General features: G+C 43.6%; 1 protein-coding gene across 2 annotated transcripts in view; it reads right to left on the reverse strand.

Moving 5' to 3' along the window:
- The window catches only part of ARHGAP22 (Rho GTPase activating protein 22), a 485,114-nt gene that overhangs the window by 86,710 nt on the left and 378,209 nt on the right, over positions 1 to 20,195 (reverse strand). For both annotated transcript variants that reach the window (XM_078642703.1, XM_078642704.1), the window contains one exon: positions 3,124 to 3,252. In XM_078642703.1, coding sequence (XP_078498829.1) covers positions 3,124 to 3,252 — 129 coding nt within the window. The remainder of the gene's footprint in view (positions 1 to 3,123; positions 3,253 to 20,195) is intronic.

Below are 20,195 nucleotides of genomic sequence, written 5' to 3' on the forward strand. Positions count from 1 at the left end.
AATGCACCGTTTTGCTACCTCTTGTATTTTGTTGGCTCACGATTGACATTATTGCTTCATTTAATGTAACGTTTGCTTTTGTATTTTGTTCACTTGTAATGTTCTCATGTATCAGTTTTGTTCCTATTGTGAAGCGCTCTGACACCTTCGGGTAAAGTCTGCGCTATATAAAAACGCACAAATAAATAAATAAATAAATAAATATTACAATACCCCAAAGATTGTCCTTGGATTCACAATATTTAAATCCTTCGCTCAGTCCTGGTAGAGTGGCAAAGAGCAGTCAGGCTTTATTATAGGGACATGTGTTAAGCATTTCACAGTACCAACATGGATGACAAGTAATTGACACGACTCAAGAGAAATCTGTCACCAATTTATAAAAATTTAGTGCATTTTTATATTAATTTAGACACCAAAACAAATGGAATTGCATACATAAAACTGGAGTTATAGACAGAAGTAATAGAAAATCAATTCAAAATAATACAGTGAAAATGTAACACTGCGGTCAATGGGGAAAAGCCACTAGTGACAATCGATTACTTCCAGGTCGCGTTGCGTTGTACTCTTGCAGGGTAAAGGTGATGCGGGTCCCAGGACCAAGCCACAGCCTCCAGTTTAATTTTATCTGGCCCGTAGAGCCAAGTGCAGAGTTGTCCTGGAAGTCCATGATGCTGAATAGGAGCAGCGGGAGAGCTGCTTTTACCACTTTACATGGTGCTGCTGAAAACAAGATTCGAAAACACCAGAGCAGGGTGGTTGCCGACGTTGGTCGCAGGTGTTGTGGAATGCCCTCTTGCTACAACATCGAATTAACAGGTCAGTTACCGAACTAGCGACCAACAAGTCTTGGTAGCAGGTAAGCTCAGCTGAGATCTACTTCAACAACTGGAGGTCCAACGAAAGACGGACACAGCTTGAAACTTCGTGGTAGGCCGGACTACAGTTTGCACTATGCATTAGTCCATCTGGATTTGGCCAGTCCCTCAGAGGGCCAGATGGTTCCTGAGTGTTGTTTTACCTGCAGTTTGCAGGGGGTTAGTCCCACTAGTTCACGGGAGTCTGGGTTTGCTCCTGGCTCTCTTAGGGGGTCTTTCATTTGTGGGAAACTGACCTTTAGCCTAGGAGAACCTCATTCATACAGTTTCAAGACGTGTTGTCACAGGTCCAAAGTATCCTCCTCTTTGTTTGTTCAAGTTTATGTTGTCGATGACCCGGGTCCCTTCTGTGTCCCCAATGATGGAGCATGCCAACCTCAAGAATGCCCGAGTGTCAGCCCATGTTATTCTATGGACAGGTGACAATTATAGTAGTTTCCAATGGGGAAAGCCACTATTGAGACATATAGGCTTTCACTTATATGTCCTCACTTTTAATATAATGCACCCTGCCTCCTGGGCTCAGAAGGCCATCCTTAGGGGTGCCTGATATATAATACAAAATAGTGCATTGACTGTGCCACACATGGTGAGGGCACAGTAGAGTTTGAGCACTTAGCACTGCTCATGACTCCTGGGAGGGATCACACTGACTGGCAGGAGGTCAGACTCCTGTTTTGGTGGCAGCTGGCTTGGAAAACACGGGGCCAAACAGGACGGCAACCTCTAAACTAAGGTAGCCACCTGAGTGCCTACCAGATGACCCAGGGCATTCGATACATGTCAGGGGTGAAAATGCACGTTGTTTGATACCAAACATGACATGTTTTGACTGATCCATAATGGAGCATGCCAACCTCAAGAATGCCCGGGTGTCAGCACATGTTATTCTATGGACAGGTGACACTTATAGTAGTTTCCAATGGGGAAAGCCACTATTGAGACATATAGGCTTTCACTTATATGTCCTCACTTTTAATATAATGCACCCTGCCTCCTGGGCTCAGAAGGCCATCCTTAGGGGTGCCTGATATATAATACAAAATAGTGCATTGACTGTGCCACACATGGTGAGGGCACAGTAGAGTTTGAGCACTTAGCACTGCTCTTGCAGTCTGCAAGGGCCGGCCTGCTGTCAGTAGTTAACATGGGTCATTCACAGTAGCACAAACAGTGCTGCAAGCACGTAGGACCCCTTTGCCACCCATGCCCTGGTTACCCCTGGTACCATATACTACTGAATAGTAAGGGGGTAAAGTCCTTGTCAATTGAGATTGCCCATTTACAAATAACAGTTTTAGGGAGAGAGCACTGGCACTGGAGCCTGGTTAGCAGGCTTCAGTGCACTGTCAGAGTCAAAAACCAGTATTTAGTAGTCAAAATGGGGGGGGGGACATCAGCAAAAAGCCCTGCTTTCTTACACCGGGTGTGGTGGAATGAATCACAATCAAATTATTCAGACATAACTCCTATAAGTGGGGCCGAGTACCAACTGTGGTAGAAGGCCCTCAATTTTTTTTATTGTGGTAGTAGACATTGTACGAGGCATACTAATAGGAATAGTAACAACACTCTGCCGAATATATCTTTTAGTTTTGCATTTTATCACTGAATGAATAAGATTTATAATGCTGTTTAGGTAAATGAAGTATAGGAGCTGATTTTAGTATGCATTTTATACACTGACGCTTTGCAAAAACAACTTCTTTATGGCAATGTGGTCTCTCCCTCCAAGGGTTTGTCATGTTGCTATCCTCTCTTGGGTGTGCCTGTGAGTTTGACTGAGGTGCGATTCTACACAAATAAGCACCTACAAATGTGTTTGATATGTAGTACTCCATCTTCTTAACTGTGGTGCAAGACAAGGCTAAGCACCGGTCTGTCTCGAAGCATTTCCTTGGCTTCCAGTCCACAAAACAATGTAATTTAAGACACTTCAGTTATTTCCTGGATTTTGCCCCACGCTTGCACTGAATAAATTTCTCAGACATTTCCCTCATCTCACTTTCTGTTCTTTAATCTCTTTCTCACTAGTAAACCCATGCTTCTGAGAAACCAGGAGATCACAGTTCATTAATTTGTGAACCATCTTTAATTAAGGAACCTTTTCAAACCTTGGCTGTTCACCAATGAACTATCTGTGTTAGTGCCCTTTAGCACACACCAACTTTTCTTGTGCCTTGAGGCCACTTAGGTGATGTGTATCATCTCTAGCAAGGACTAAGATAAAACATAGAAATACCTCCACCGAAAGGTGCCCAGATGACCCGACGAATGGCTTTCACCCAGTCCTCCATCTCATGCTGCGAATTAGCCATCAGAAGGAATGCTTCATGGTTGACAGGCATCTTCTCGCGATCTGCGGCACCACCTGCAACAAAAGGGAACATATGGCTTCAAGATTGCTGTTTATTGCGAGGAAACAATGCAACATGGTGGCCATGTTTGGGAACATCAGAAGACAGCACCGGTCACAATAAAACACTCTTGGCTCAAGGTTAGGAGCTATTAGAAGGCATTGTCTGCAACAGGGTGTTGTGGCTATTGTCATGCTGTCATCAGTTAGCAAAATCTACAATAGGGAAGCATGTGCAGTATTAGGAGACAACAAACGAATGACCTGTTTACAGCAAATCAGAGAGATCACCAGCGTTTGAAGTCTGCTGGAGCAACATACTACAAAGAAAGAAACAGACATGGTGTCACAGTGTCTCAGCGGAGGTCTAACCTACATTGATAAAGTACTTAGGGTGTCAGTACCATGGCTTAATCAGTCAGTGTCAATCAATGAAGCCTCAACGGTGCTGGGTGCTTCTTTCTCTCCCTTTCTGTATCTCTTTCCAATCAATCAGTTCTCTTTTGCACACGGAAGGCTGTTCATGTGGGCTCCTCTTCTACTTCTGAGAGGCCTAGACACTCACCAGGATGAGGAACCAGCAGAGGATTCCGGGATTAGAGGATCAGAACTATTCATAGCTCTCAGTCTGAAACCACTGGCAGACTTCTCTAGATATAAAAATCATGCAATTCCTTTCATCTTCCCTCATCCGCGACAGGTGCCAATTAAATTAATACTTAAACAATATAGTGGAAACCCTATATACATAGCACAGGAGGACATCTCGGCCTCTAAAGACTCTAACTCGCATCCTATGCTTTTATTAGTTGGCCCCTCTTTCACTTTCAACACTCTCTCGAACACTGTTTTTCAACACTCTTTAAGTCTGAACAAATTAATGTCTGAATTTTCTCAAACTCAATCTGAATAAAAGAGAAATCATTCTTCTAGTCCACCCAAACAACTGCAAATTCCATAAATATTGTCACTCGAAACTACACACTGCTGGCCTCTCCACACAATGATCAGCGAAGTCAACTCATTGGGCACATGACTTGAGTCATATCTGCCCATGCCCACTCAAATTGAACACACAGCAAAAACCTTGAGACCCGCCCTACATTCACTGAAAGAAATACACCCTTGCCACTACTTGGAGACGTTCACTTTGTTATTCAGGGTATACTGTCATCCTAATGGCACTGTAAAACCATCTCCAGCTACAGCCAAACTCTTTTTTTAGTCAGATTTTTTCAAGATAAAATTTGATCACATTTCTAAAGAATTCCATTAGCTCCTGCTAGAAGCGATCACAAACTTCAAGCAGACCTCTATGACCTTTGAAGTCCATCGCCTCCAAAATCCTGAGGCCATATTACCGAGGTGCCCCAGGGGCGGAACATGCATTTGCGCCCGCTTTGCGTGCCTGCCACCCCCCGGGTGATCTAGTCTGGTTCCGAGTATTGGCCGCCTTTCCTGAAGTGCTTTCCAATGTGTCAGTAAGTACCGAAATCCCAATTCATTAACCTACTGTTGCCAGCCACTCATTAAATCTTATTAAAGTGATGTAAAATATGTCACAAAGCGGCGCTCACCTTTGTCTTTATTATATATATAACATCTCCTTATGTTTCTTCTTCAGAAAGTAGAAGCAGCATCATGATCCACTTTGAAACTACAAATCTCAATATTTAGCCTTTACCACAAAGTGCAAAAACCTGCATTAAATGGCCGAAGCGTTTCAGCGTTTCGCTTTCAACTAGACCACAGATTCCAAAAGTACAGACATTCCTCTTTAGAGAGACACAGTTTAAAAGTCCTTTTACTAGTGCTAAAAACAACTAGAATGGTCCACCTCCTCCCATCATAACAATGATTTTTGTTTCACTTTACATTTGCTTTCTTTGCATTGTTATTGGGTTTTTCTCCACTGCTGTCATCGTGCTCAATGTTAAATTATTTAACTTAGTCTTTTCTCTTGTCTATACTACTCATTTCTTTATAAATTAATACCACAATGCAAAAAAAGTCAAAATCCTCCAATGCAACGATTATCGGAGAGGAACCATTTTCCAGAAGACACTTATAAAATTAGTGTAAAGTAGTTTTCTCATGTGTCCTCAAATTAAAGGATCCATCTCCACGTCGATTATAGAGGGCAGGGTCTTACACCAGGAAGACAATTTCTTACAATCTCTTTGAATATTTTTCTTCCTATCCATTTTTCTTCCTACATCCCAATGAGAACTTTTTCCTTATATCAAACACCAACAGATGGTCATAAGCAATACATATTGAAAATGTCAATACAACTCATTTGGCTGTTTGATCTTAGTTGGTATTCACGGCTCTGAATGCAGGTCCCCTGACTCCTAATGTCCATCAACACATTTTCTGATATTTCCTTGGTATTATGCATACTGAACTATTCCTTTTATGCCCAAAAGTAATTTCTCAAGACTCAAAAGAGTGCAAATACTAAAGTATGATAATTGAATTAAAATGCATCTAGAGTCTATGGTTGTATAATCCTAAAGTGCTTCAGAAATATAGTGCAAATGCTAAAGTGCTTTAGAAGGAAACAAAATGCTTACAAATGTTATCTCAGGAGCAAGACAATAAAGTCTATCAAAATGCCCAATATTATTGTATGAATCATTTAGTTACCCGACATTGACTGACTGACACCGTTCAAATAACAAATCTCATAAAATAGGTTAGAGACCTAGATATCAATCACTACAATACCAATCAACTGCAATGCCAAATATAACATTCAATTTGTCATCAACTTTTCCGATATTTCCTGGTCTTATGCATGTAAAGCCATTCATCATATTATTTCAGACAACAATTTTGAATACTTCAAAGAAAGTGCCTATGGTACAGGGCAATAAAATATTAGAGGCCCTCCCAAATGCTTGACCACATGACCCTAAAGTACTTCAGCAATAAAGTGCAAATGCTAAAGTGCTTAAAACAATAACAAAATCCAGAACACTTTATTAGAAAATCTTAATTCCAAGACAAAAAATAGTGTAAAATGTTTCTGTTTTTATCGCCATGCTGATCTTCTTTTGTATTAATTGATGTCATGGGTCCGAGTGCCATAAAGGGGGAAGGACGTTTTCCTTTCATATCTGAAAAAACTCCATTGGCTCCTGCTAGAAGCCATAACAAACTTCAAGCTGAACTGCATGACCTTCAAAGTCTATCACCTCCAAAATCTTCAGTTCATTCCTTCATTTAAGAAAAATATCAGGTAGCAATAAAAACCCCAGAAGCCTAGATAGGCTAAAACTAGAAATAAAGACAATAAGAAAACTGAGATGTCAGCAGGATCTTCCCAATTTCACAAAGTAGAATATACACCTTTTTAGAATCCATCAAAACGTGCTACAATATCTTATACATACATATGTTTTCTTTACAATACTAATAAGGGCTTTCAGTTAGCTCATTTTATCCCTCATTTCTGTTGTAGTGTCATTCACATTTTTCTTCCGCCTACTACAGTATACAGCATGAGGCAATGGGTCAGCCCACTTCAGCCACTGGCTAACTTCACTCAGTGACAGCCTTCTGGTCTGTTACATGGGAAACGTAAGCATATAGAGTTCCCTTCAGTGCCCGGGTCTGCTATGGCAATGTGTGGTGTTGGAGACGTAAACCATATTCTTTGCTTTTAGCCATTTGTAACATATGACCGAGGGAACAGCAGCTCCCCAACTATATAGTTTTGCAAAAATCAAGACAATAGCATAAGCATTGACAAAGTCAAAGGGCTGGCAATAAATGCAAGGCCTATAGACTTTGCCAAAGCTTGTAACTGGGTGTTAGTTTCTTGTTCTTGGTCTTGGTAAGGGTTGCTAGAGATTCCCTGCTCTTGAATTGTTTCGTTGGTCAAAGAGTGCACAGATTTATTTTTTGTTTGCAGTACAGTGGGGCTCAACGAAAAAGGCAAATCACATAATTGCTACGACACTCTCTCTCTAAAAGACTACAACACAGAAATATATATTCCGGCATCATGTTAGATGGGTTACACTTGGTCATAGGCGAGAACACTATGTAATATTAAGCTCTTTCACATCTGGGTCGTCTCCATCACTTACTTCTGCAATTCCCCAGTGTCCTTCAACATATATATGAAGTAGCAGGGATATTTTCCTTTAGGATTAGTCATTAAGAGAACTATCCTCCACTGGCCACATCAGGCCTACAAGGAGACAGATTACCTGAGCTCTCATAATCAAGACAACACGACCAGTACCATCTGGGGCATGATTTACAAGCCATTCAGTAAGAAAAGAAAAAGGGAGTTAAAAACAGGTAGTGCAATTTACCCAGTGAACTGTGAGACCTAATAGTATTTGACAACCAAAATAGACGACAAGGGCAAAAATATTTAGAGAATGGTCTGTCAACCATACAAAAAACAGCTTGAAGATACTTGGACATTTGAGAACCCTAGACGCAGAGTTTTATTTGGAACCATACATGCACGTAAATACACTGGCTCAGAGGTAACCTGAAGGAAAAGCAAGCAGAATCACAGATACGTAAAACAGCTAGCGTCACCTTGTCTACTGTATGGAAGACACCTCGCTGTCTTATTTGAGGTTTTGTGCCTCCCGCCGTCCCTAGTCTCCAAAAGTACATTCCCATGAATAATTCTCGACTGTACTCTATTGCTGGTTTCGGTTAAGAAATAACTTCAGCCAACTCACAGCAACATGGTGTAATCCTGTACACACAGAACTACAGAGTAGAGTAGGGCCCAAGGGGAATTATTATTATAGACCTACATACACCTTGTCCCCCAACTCAACATATTCAATACACGGAAGGTGTTATAGGTCTTTCATGCAATCCAGACACACTAGGGGAATCTCAAAGGTATTCCACAACCAAGGCTGGAGTAACAGGATAGATAGAAGGATACAAAAGATGTGAAAAGTACCCATCAGCCCACTCAATAGTGGAGGCTCGTCATTTGGGATTTTGAATGAAGATAGTTGGTGTCCAAATAGCACTGCCTTCAGTGAATACTGAGGCTAGCATAGGACCCAAAGGTTGGACCTTCAACCTAAACAAATGACAGCACAAGTGGCTGAAAAGGGCTTAGTTGCAGTGCTCAAAGATGTGAAAAAAGGAAAATGATCCAAGTGGTTATAAAAATGCCTATCTTGACGTCAATAAGAAAACTTTATTGGGTATGCCCGTCAAGATGGTATGATTAAAAACAGAGTGACAATAGCCAGAAAGATGGTTAGCTATTTATCCGAGATGTTATCTGGTCAACATGTTTCAGCCTGTAAAGGCTTTCGTCAGGACCTACGTATCACTACTGCAACACTTACTTAGTAACGTGTGAAAAAAGAAGAAGAAAGAATAATCTTTTCATGGGTGGTGTATCCCCTCCTGTTAGAAAAAAGAAACATAAGATAATATAGCACAAAACAAAAATGCAAAGCGTAACTGAAGTCCCATACAGTGACAATCACATACGCATGTACTATTCACACTGTTCATAGTATTTTCACTTACCCAACTTTGTGGGATCAGGAGCCTCACCTCACCTGGCGACAGCTCAGGCTAAAGGAGGCCACGCACTAAAAAATATTTACAAGATCAAAGTAAAAATATGTTCATCATATATGCAGTTATCTATCAGAACACCATCAGACTCAGGCAGTTGTTTAACTTTTTACAGCTTCCTCTATAAAACATCCGGGCAAATCGGCCTGGACCAATGAGGGGCGGCCACAGGGTGTGGAGGTGTGTGCTGTGCGCGCAAGAAACGTGTACATTGCGTTTTACTGCTTCCGGTTGTAAGACTAGGAACCAATAGGCACACTTTGCATGTAAGCCCTCTACATGGTCCGCCCTGATAAAAGCATGTTCTCTGCATCGCGGACGGTGTAGCAGCCGGCGCGGGCGGAGACCTGCTGTGATTGGTGGATTTAGTGTGCGGGCGTGATCCAATAGGAGAGTAGACAGCAAGTGGGTCTCTCTCTGGTCCGCCACGTATCTTTATGTCCGTGCAGGCTCTGCTGACACACCACCTCCCCCTCGGCTCAGTTTAAGCCAGAGGCAACGACGGAGAGGTAGGTGGTCAGACAGGGCTGCTATGGGTGAGAGTCTCTTCCTTTCTTGAGGGGCTGAAAGCGCTGCAGGGGCGTTTGGCAAAACGTTTATAATGTTGATGCTTTCTTCGTGTGTGATGAGTCTGTGATTCAGGAACACATACTCTCTCCTTCAGCATACCAGATTATTGTATATAGTTGTTACATACTCTCTACCCTAGATAGGATTAATTTGAAGCTTGTGGTGAGAAATATGACTGATTGCTCAGTTGATAGTTTTTGTAACAAATTAAAGCCAACCTTTAGCTTGTGGAGAGATACATGATTGCTTGCCAAGTGTTGAGGTTATGCGACAGATGACACAGTATTTATACCTTTTGGCTATGTGTGTGTCAACTATATAAAAAACAGAACAGTTTTTTGAATAAGCAGTAGGGATACACACCACCATTAAGGTTATATATAATCCCAATGGGTGTGAGAATATTCCCAGATATACATTAGGTCAACACATTATCACAAGTAGAGAATGGTCATGGCCTACAACTGCCTGAGTCTGATGGTGTTCTGATAGATAACTGCATATATGATGAACATATTTTTACTTTGATCTTGTAAATATTTTTTAGTGCGTGGCCTCCTTTAGCCTGAGCTGTCGCCAGGTGAGGTGAGGCTCCTGATCCCACAAAGTTGGGTAAGTGAAAATACTATGAACAGTGTGAATAGTACATGCGTATGTGATTGTCACTGTATGGGACTTCAGTTACGCTTTGCATTTTTGTTTTGTGCTATATTATCTTATGTTTCTTTTTTCTAACAGGAGGGGATACACCACCCATGAAAAGATTATTCTTTCTTCTTCTTTTTTCACACGTTACTAAGTAAGTGTTGCAGTAGTGATACGTAGGTCCTGACGAAAGCCTTTACAGGCTGAAACATGTTGACCAGATAACATCTCGGATAAATAGCTAACCATCTTTCTGGCTATTGTCACTCTGTTTTTAATCATACCATCTTGACGGGCATACCCAATAAAGTTTTCTTATTGACGTCAAGATAGGCATTTTTATAACCACTTGGATCATTTTCCTTTTTTCACATCTTTGAGCACTGCAACTAAGCCCTTTTCAGCCACTTGTGCTGTCATTTGTTTAGGTTGAAGGTCCAACCTTTGGGTCCTATGCTAGCCTCAGTATTCACTGAAGGCAGTGCTATTTGGACACCAACTATCTTCATTCAAAATCCCAAATGACGAGCCTCCACTATTGAGTGGGCTGATGGGTACTTTTCACATCTTTTGTATCCTTCTATCTATCCTGTTACTCCAGCCTTGGTTGTGGAATACCTTTGAGATTCCCCTAGTGTGTCTGGATTGCATGAAAGACCTATAACACCTTCCGTAATCCTGTACAACCAATTTTCTTAGGTTTACCTTAAATTCCTGCAGCGATGGTGGACCTGGAGTCAAAGATATGCAAATCCAAACCAGCAGATTTAGCAGCCACAGAGACAGTAAATATGGTCTTAAACCAAACATAGCTATTGTAAGCACTTCAGCATAAAGCAGATGCACAAACAGCTCTGCTTTACTCATATTTAGTTTGCACCTGGGAAAGCTAGGTTAAAGTTCAAAGGCACACACCTTAACAAGCCCAACAAAACAATATGAACCTCTTGGATGGTGACAACACAGAGCTGTAAAAACACATTGCCTTTGGAGGGCAGATGGCTTTACTGATTAGCAGTTCAGCAGCATTCGCTCACTTCTCAGGGTTGGTCTCCTCAATGGCCAGCCGTGATGAGACAGTCTGAACAGCCAGAATGTCAGCTGGGCAGGCTTGGTGAAATTTGCTGATTCACCCAACGCTATCACTTCTCGCCGGCCTCTGGTTTTGTGATTGCTATGGAGTGTACAAGAAGCAACTGGATGAAATGCCTGAATCCTCCTCAGCTCCTTCCAGCACATGTGGAATCCTCTCGCCTCACCATGGTTAAGCCCTTCATCATCTCACCTACTGGCCATGTGCAGTGCTCAGCACCCAATCAGGAGCAAGCTTCTTAGAAAATCATGGACAGATTTCCCCAACATAGACTTAGTCATAGTATCGCTTGCTATTGAGTATCCACCCTTACCAGCTCCGCAGGCCTGTCTCTGCTAACACAACTGTTTATCCAGTCAGTCCCAGTCCTATTGAAACCTACTGGTAGAAAAGCTAGACTGTTAAAATAGGAACTTTCTTAATCCCGGTGATACACTGAGAAGTATTGTGTTTGCAGTTAACCAGATGCATGTTGGGGAATGCTATTAACACAGTAACACATCCGTATAAGACTCTCAGACTCTCCAGGCACACTAACAAATATATGGCAGATCCTGCACTATGTCTCCAGGCTTTTCACCAGTGGTGCTGATAAAAGATGGAACCTAGAAAATGAGGCTTCATTGCCTCGTTTACGTTGGCTAGTAGACTCCAGTCCATCTAAAAGCGCCTATATATGCAACCTTCCATGAAATTATCCTGAGGATCACCTCCCACAGAGCCCATTAACATACACCAATAACAGCCTGACAATCATTAAAGCTAAGGCGCTCGACCTCGGACCTGTGGATCTGGGTTCGAGTCTCGGTAACGACGCCAAAACCTCCTGTGATACTGGGCAAATCACTTAATCTCCCCGTGCCTAAAAATGAAAGTGTGTGTTCTCATGTAAAAAAAAACATAACTTGTGCTATGTAAAGCGCTCTGATACCTGATTCGGTTCGGGCCTAAAAATGAAAGTGTGTGTTCTCATGTAAAAAAAACCATAACTTGTGCTATGTAAAGCGCTCTGATACCTGATTCGTTTCGGGTCTAGTTCGCGCTATATAAAACTCTACCAAAAAAAAAAGGGGTTGAGGGAAACGCAATAGAATTAAGTAGTGCTAAGCTAGAGATGCTCCTCATTGGATACACCCAGATGAAGCATTTTCACTCGAGCATTCAAAATCTTCATCAATTCTCAATGACCACACCACCTACACAACACCACAAATAAGAAATATAGCCACTCTTGTTAATAGGAACCTAAGAATATTCTATCACATAGTCTGTCACTAACACACTAATTTTCAAAAGAAGGCACCTATGGAAATGCCTCCTATTTGTCTCTATGATTGCACATAATATTGTGGTTTGTACCCTAGTGGGGAAGCCTTTATCACTTACAGACTTCCCGATTATTCCAGAAATCTTCAGTGCTGGGAAGGTGTTCTTCCCAGTCCTGACATTCCTGAACCTGAGGATAATTATCAAAATAAAGTCCTCTGTCTGACACGCAAATATTATCACTTTACTACCTACCCACTACCTGCAACAGTAAATCTTTCTTTGCACCCCATTAAAACCCTCCAATCCGTTAAATACCTCGAAGGATAAACAACAACTAGCTTCCACAACATATGTACAACATGGCCAATGCTACCCGCCACCTCTTCATTACACATGAGGTCTCTGAAACACCTAGTTTGAGAAGCTAACAATAACTCTTGCTGCACTGAAACCACCATTAACATTCAACAATGGAATGATGATGAAACAAGTAAATGATACATCTTAACATATTCAAAACATGCCAGATCCTAAAAGAAATCTGAACATTTGAGCCTTAGGGGAAATTGCCCCCTTAGACCAGCCGCAGGGCAAATATGTGACAAGCCGTTGAGAAGGCAGTAAGTAGGAACAATCACACAATTATCACTGCCAAATCCTTTCAAGCCAAGGAGAAAGCTCACTGTAGTCTCACAAAGGGAACCTCCTGAAAAGAAGCAGAAGCCAAAGGCATTTGGCACCCTGTGGCAAAAAACAATTGAGACACAAATAGCTCCAAATACCATCCCACTAGTTGCACCATCACCTAACTTCCTACTCCATACAAACATACTCGAGTAATTCCGCCCCAAAAAGAGTCCATCTGAATGTCAAATTCCATCCAGCTATTAATGTGGATATGAATAATTGGAACAAACTTGACGAGTTTCCTTGAGTAAAATGGTCTAGATGCCCCTTTGGCACAAAGGTAACCTTAACTTCCCTGAAAACTATACACAATCATCACAAATTACGGATAGAATAGGAGAGGAGGGGGAGAATGGGTGGGATATACTGCAAGAAATTCAAACACCTGTAACAATCCTCTCTCAAGACTCCTGAAGCTCGAACATGCAGACTGTACATCAACAACAAACTAACTTACTCAGTAGTTGTGATTATAAGGCATCCTCCACTCAAAGAAGTGCTTTAGTTTCTGACCACAACAGAATAGGATATACTGATTAGCTAACCTAGGCTCATCTCATAGGACGGAATATTGACAAAATGGTGAGTGACTGGCACCACTTCAAGAGCCACAGTTTAAGTTGCTTTCACTTAAACTCCAAATATTACAACCTTAACTGTTAAGAAAATGGCTGGACTAGCGTCCACCTAATGGAATTTGAAATCATCCATCTGAATCTGATCACACTTATAGCATCAGTCCACTCACCAGGAATGATCAAGAGGTACAGGAATTCGAAAAGGGACAGCTTTGTCCCACTACTGGCTACACACCTGCCTCTTCAACTGACTCACAAGACATGGAAGAGCTCAAACAAATGTATAATAAAACACTTTCATTAACACTCATGCACAACACCCCCTCAAACCCTTTTAGAATAACAGCCAAATTGTACAGCAGAAAGGGTTGATTTGGTGTTCAGGGACAATGAAAAGAGACTTCAGAAAACAAAAGCCTGCTTGACTAAAGGCAATGTAAAAAAATATACCATAGCGCAATTCTGGAATCGAAATGGTACGCACAGATGATTCTTACAACAAGCAAATCAGTGAGGCAACTATCCAAGATCCTCAAACACCTGAAGTTCCTGCGTCTTCTCTGAACATTCCTCCACTAGCAAGCAAATTGATGCACTAAAACACCCACCCACAGATCAAACACATCGAAAATATCAGAATAGGTATTGATATTGACACCACTAGCAATATAGATGCCACAAATTGTTGGCAACATTCAACAAAAGTACCAGCCGTCTCCACAAACGATTTCTCCATTACCATAAAAATGATCTTGCATGTCCAGGGTGGTCATGAAATGTGAGAACAATGAGCTGGGAACAATGAGATTTACAAAAATAGTCCCAGCAAACACATCTATAGATGGAGTCACCATCCACATCCTCACACTCCGACAACCAGGTACGTTACGTATGAGTCTCCAAGACACCTAATTTCAGGAAACTACAATTATTTTCCAATTCGCCAACCACACCCAGGACCACAATAGTCTGGGCATGTGGTAATCTTTATACCAATCAATAAGAAGAGCCAAATGAGTGCGGTTGGGCGTTTGCGAAGAATTACTGTTTATTGGAGACAACATGGAACCAGCATTACTATTCCCCCTTGATCTCTTGGCCATTTATGACCTCATTAGGCACTGATTTCAATAAACCGTGGGCAAATTATAAACATGTTCAATTGGTTTACCTCTTTTCGATTAAACAGACACACAACTTCTCATGGAAGAATGTAGCAACCTTAACATAAACTACACAGGGTTCATCAGGGCTGAACAATATACACTGCTCAATTCAACATCTGTGTGTACCTCATCCATGATCTCCTTACCACACATGGAGCTGACTTTTACATATACAGAGACGAGGCACTCCTTTAGAATAACTTATTATCAAAGCAGAGTTTCTGAAGTCCTCTGTCTTCTCCATTCATACCCATATCTCTATGATCAATTAGCTGAGCCCCAGCAGCGTGAAAAAATCTTATAGGGAGGTTCAATGCACCATTTCAGGTTTTAAAAAGATACACTCATTTTAACACAGAGAAACAAATACATCACTCAGGGGCTCCCAGTTTCACAGCGGACTCTACTCTACAGGACATTTAGGGTTATTTGAGGAGATAAACGTGCACACAATTACTGAGGCGATCAGTGGACCCAATATTGCCCATGGAATAATCCCCTGCCTTGGCCGAACCAAAAATATATACAGTGGCTGCTCCGTAGCAAATGCAATCACAGGAAGAGATACATTCTCCCACTCCAAACCTCTCTTTGCGAAATGGCACTGGCTCAGAATCCAAGTTCTAATGTCCAGTATCAAAATGACTAAGCCATACAGCGCCAATTCCAAACTATAGTTTAAACCTGTTTGTACGTTAAATAACCTCAATAAAAATATAAATATATCAATATATTGCTATCGCTTTAGATCTCCCTTGCTTCCTATCTTTCTCTTCCACAGTCTCACTTACCTCGCCTCTAGCTCAAACATTCTCGGACATCCATCTTCCAGATTCCATCTTCCTATGGCAGGCTGTTATTTCAATAATTGTCCTCTTCCCTCCACCTTTCATCTCAGGTCACTCGTGTTCCTGTTTCTTGCCTAACCAGCGTACCTGTTTATTTACTTGCTTCAATTCTGACCCCCATCACTCCTGCCCAGTGCTTGAAATGGAAAAATAAAACTTTAGGTACTCGGTGACAGAGTACCCGTTTGTTTCTAAGAAGTGCTGGTACTCTCCGGTTAAAAGTATTACTTTTTCTTGAGAAGTGCAGGTACTCTCATACCAAAAATAAACAAGTGCTGGTACTCAGTACCGAACAGTACCGCCGGGACTTTTAAAGCACTGCTCCTGCCACCGTATCCTCCTCCCTTCCCGTACATCTTGCACTGGATAGCTCCACCCCTCTCTCTTGGTAGAAAATTCTTGGCCACACTCTCTTGGTCTACCGCTCATGCTTTTTCCTCCCTTGCTTCCTCTTTTGTCTTACTGCCTTTCCTTATACTTTACCACTGGCTCTTATCAGATAGCTTATTTTACTGTCAAAACTGAAAAGCCTTATACTGTACTATGTTATGCATCTTTTTAGATGCACGGTCTATGCACGTTTGAACCGTTACTATGGTAATTTAAATTCCAATAAAGTCTTTGGAAACCAAAAAAAACTGAAAATCCCAGTGTACAAAGGGCAAATTTGTCCAGGGAAAGCGGTCAGCAAGTGGGGCTCATCATCTCAGAGAGACCCTTCTGCAGACCTCGAGTTAGTGGCCCTCCATGCACTCCCACATCCATCCCAGTCAAGTCATACATACTGGACCTGGTACTCACCCTCCCATCTTCATCAATAGCCAGGGCACCTGAAACTCAGGGGGAGAGCAGTTGTGGGTATTATAAGGTGTACTATGCGAGTACACTCAAATTCGAAATTCCTGGGGAATTGGGAACACTGCCCACCTATATTTTTGTAGTGTGATTTTTCATGTTTAGAATTTGCTGAAAATACACATTTTAAAATAATGACTATCCAGTTCTGCCTACCTCTCCTCCAATGCTACCTGATTGCGCCTCCCTGATTAAGAGAATCCGTCTCAGTCATCCATGGTAATTTGTGACTCCTTGCATGCACCATTCACCTTCCACTGACTTGAAATCATTAATCTTGCAATTTTCACAGCAATAGAATATAGCAACGGACGCAGCACATCTAAGTTAGTTGTGAAGATATTGGTACCAGCTACCATCCAGCACCAGTTCAGCTGAGAGGTGCACACCACATTGGGTGACTCCATTAGGACACTCAGGAATGCCACCTCCAAGCACCTGTGCAGCTATGGGTATCCCCAGAACATATAGGGTGGTCTACCTCCTCCTCTCACCTCTTGGGGACACTGCCTACCCATTTGATTCTATGCATCCACCGTTTGTGTCTGGTCTCCCCATATCCGTTTTACAAAGACATCCACATCTTTCCAAATACTTAAGTTCTTGTTTAGTATGGCCCAGTTTTTGGTCTGGTTTCAGCTTTACAGAGATGGTAAAACAAACACTTTGGTACCCTGTGCTGAGGACCTTGAAGATCGATATTAAAAACCTAAATAAACAAGCATCGGCAACGACAAAAGGCCTGGCTTGCATTTTAAATCCAGTCTAAAAAGATAAACACGCATTGGCAAAGCCAATAGGTCTCACCTTTGGAGCCTATCGACTTTGCGCCAATGTGTGTGCGCCATGCAGCATAGCATCACCGATGCTGCGCCTTATGGCTAAAGATTACTTTTTACGTTTTTAGTCTGTTGCTTATTTTCTATTCTTTTAAGTTACCGATCCGAGCTGGATCAGTAACTGAAAAGGAAAATACTTTAAAAAAACGGTGGAGTGGAAAAATCACAAGGGGAGCACAGGGGGGCACGGGATGAGGGGCGGAAGCAACAGGGGGGACTGGAAGGGACCGAAGCAACTAAGGGCACTGGGGGGCTGAAGCAAGAAGGAGAAAGAGGGCCGGAAGCAAAGCCGGGGACCACGGTGGGGATTTTAAAGCAGTGGGGGTAAAGAACCTGGGGCGCAAACAACACGGGGGCACGGGTGAGGGCCAAAAGCTAAACGGGGCACAGGTGGGGGGGGGGGGGGAGAAACATGGGGACGAGAGGCAGAAGATACGGAATTACGGTGGGGGGGAGGGGTCAAAAGTGCTTCAGAGAGAATCGCGATATACAAAGGTTGTTGCACTGAATAAGTGGTTACTACAGGCCAAACAGATAGCTGTGCTACCAAATGAGACCTATTAAATTAATAAATGTTCAGCTTTTGGTAAAGAAATAATGAAAACATAAAAAACTGGGCACAGATAGGAGACGTGCAGGCCTGAATTGGGATTACAGCCGGAACCAAGGCATTCCTCACCCCAGCCGAATGCTGCCATGTGAACACATCTGCTGCGTGCCACCCGCTCCCCTCCTCAGCAAGGCAGCTGCGGCCACATGTCCAGGCACAAGATCCCCGTCTGAAAGCAGGGTTTGTATTCACACAACTGAAGGCATGTTTGTGCGCGGAAATCTTCTCACTGTTGCGGGGTTTTGCCATTTAATGAGCATTCACAGCAATACAAGTGTTATCAACTTCCCGTGATTTTTATAAATCTTAATGTAGGTGTTGGAAATGGGATCCCCGGCTGGCCAGGGCTTTCGCCAAAGTCAGTCAGAGACCACCACCCCCAAGTCAGGGCAAGGGAGTTACACGCCAAGATAACCCCTACTCACCCTCTAGGTAACGTGGCGCGAGCAGCAAGGCTAAACTTGGAGGCGATGTAGGTTAAGTATTTGCGCACGCACCCCAGCAACAACACCCAAAGGCCCACCACAAAGGAAACTCCACACAAGGTTATATAAAAAAATAGCCTTTGTATTACACCAAAACACATTAGATAAAACACACACTTTACAATGTGCCAGAGGCACGGGCAGAATTTACAGGGGATATGTACAAGACAGGGCCACCTGGACCACTGTCAGGAATCAGAAGTAGCACTTTCAGAAATAGCACTTAGAACATAGAATATAGCACAAAATAGCACACAACCAGTAATCACTGGTAACCAGGACCTCACTAGCACCACCTGTACTAGGGAGAAAACAACCACCTATGTATTACAATACCTGTAGGGGTGTAAGAGCATAACACATGATGCAATGCATAACATTCATTCAGAGGTGTAAGGGGGAAAACACATGATGCATCACAATACATTCAGAGGTGTAAGGCACATGACGCATAATCAATACATTCAGAGGTGCAGAACAAATACCAACTTCCCCAAACTCACCAGTCACCACCTGTGACTGTCCCGGTGTCCCAATGTCAGGGCCTAAACGTGGCAGTTGCCCACAAAGTGCTGGGCAACTGGAGCAGGGAAAGTTAGCGCAAAGTTGGAGCCTCTCTGGGCTCAAAGAACCACCACTGTGGCACTGGTGAGCCTCTCTTAGGCTTTCTCACCAGCAAGGGGGGCTGCTGAGCCTCTCAGGGCTCCAGCAACAGAAAGATACAGCCTCGCTGGGCTGGGGGGTCCCTCGCTCTGGGGACCCAAAGCAATAATGCTGGCCAAGAGCCTCGCAGGCTCTAAACACTGGGGCGCCTTGAGCCTCTCAGGGCTCGTGAAATAATGGCCCCCTTAGCCTCTCTGGGCTCGTGACAGATATGCCCAGGTCGCCGGAGTCCCACTCGGGGGACTCGAGCTCTCCGAAATGCTCCCGGAGCCCCTCAGGGCTTTAGACCATAACTGGCTGCCAAGAGCCTCACAGGCTCTCAATAATCACAGGCGCGAGGTCGCGCTATGGAGAGGGGGCGGGGCGGACACCGGCAAAGTGTCCCGACGCCCCCCTCTCCTCTTTCCCAGCACTCACCGGGACGTGACACGGGGGCCTCCTCTGCCCGGCGGCTCTTCACGGGAGCTCCCGCTCCTCGGGGGCTCCTTTACCACACTTCTCCTCTTGTGGGCGGCGGGGCTCTCCTCTCCGCCACGGGGCCCCGCCTGCACCTTTCCGCCGCCTCTCCTCGCTGCTGGGCTCTCCTCTCCCGGCGGCGAGGCGGGACTTCCGGTTTCTTCTCCCGGGGCCGCGCTGTGATTGGCCGGCACGCCGAACACTTCCGGGTCGTCGCGGGCAGCGCGGCGGCCCGTGTCCAGCACTTCTAGGCGGGGGGTGAGTTTACCGAGGGGTGGGCTCCCTCGTGGTAAACTCAAAATACAGCGGCAAGGTCCCTGGCAGGGTGGGCTCCTGCCAGGGGCAAATTAATCAAAAATAAGCGAGGTGGCACTCGCTTGGGACGGACAATGCCGGGTGGGCACCGGCCTCTGAAGACAAAGCGCTCTCAGCACTAGAGGGGTGACCACAGCGCTCCCAAGCGCTACAGGGCAACAAATGCAGCGCTCCCTGCGCTAAATGCAAATAAAGCGCTATTAAGCGCCCGGGGCCGAAATCAAGCGCTAGAGGAAAGTTCAGACCCCCACAGTCCTTCAGCAAGGCAGGGGGGGGGCAAGGCTGGGCCCAGAGCC

Source organism: Lissotriton helveticus, chromosome 5_1 (assembly GCF_964261635.1).
Source record: "Lissotriton helveticus chromosome 5_1, aLisHel1.1, whole genome shotgun sequence".
NCBI classification, from domain to species: Eukaryota; Metazoa; Chordata; class Amphibia; order Caudata; family Salamandridae; genus Lissotriton; species Lissotriton helveticus.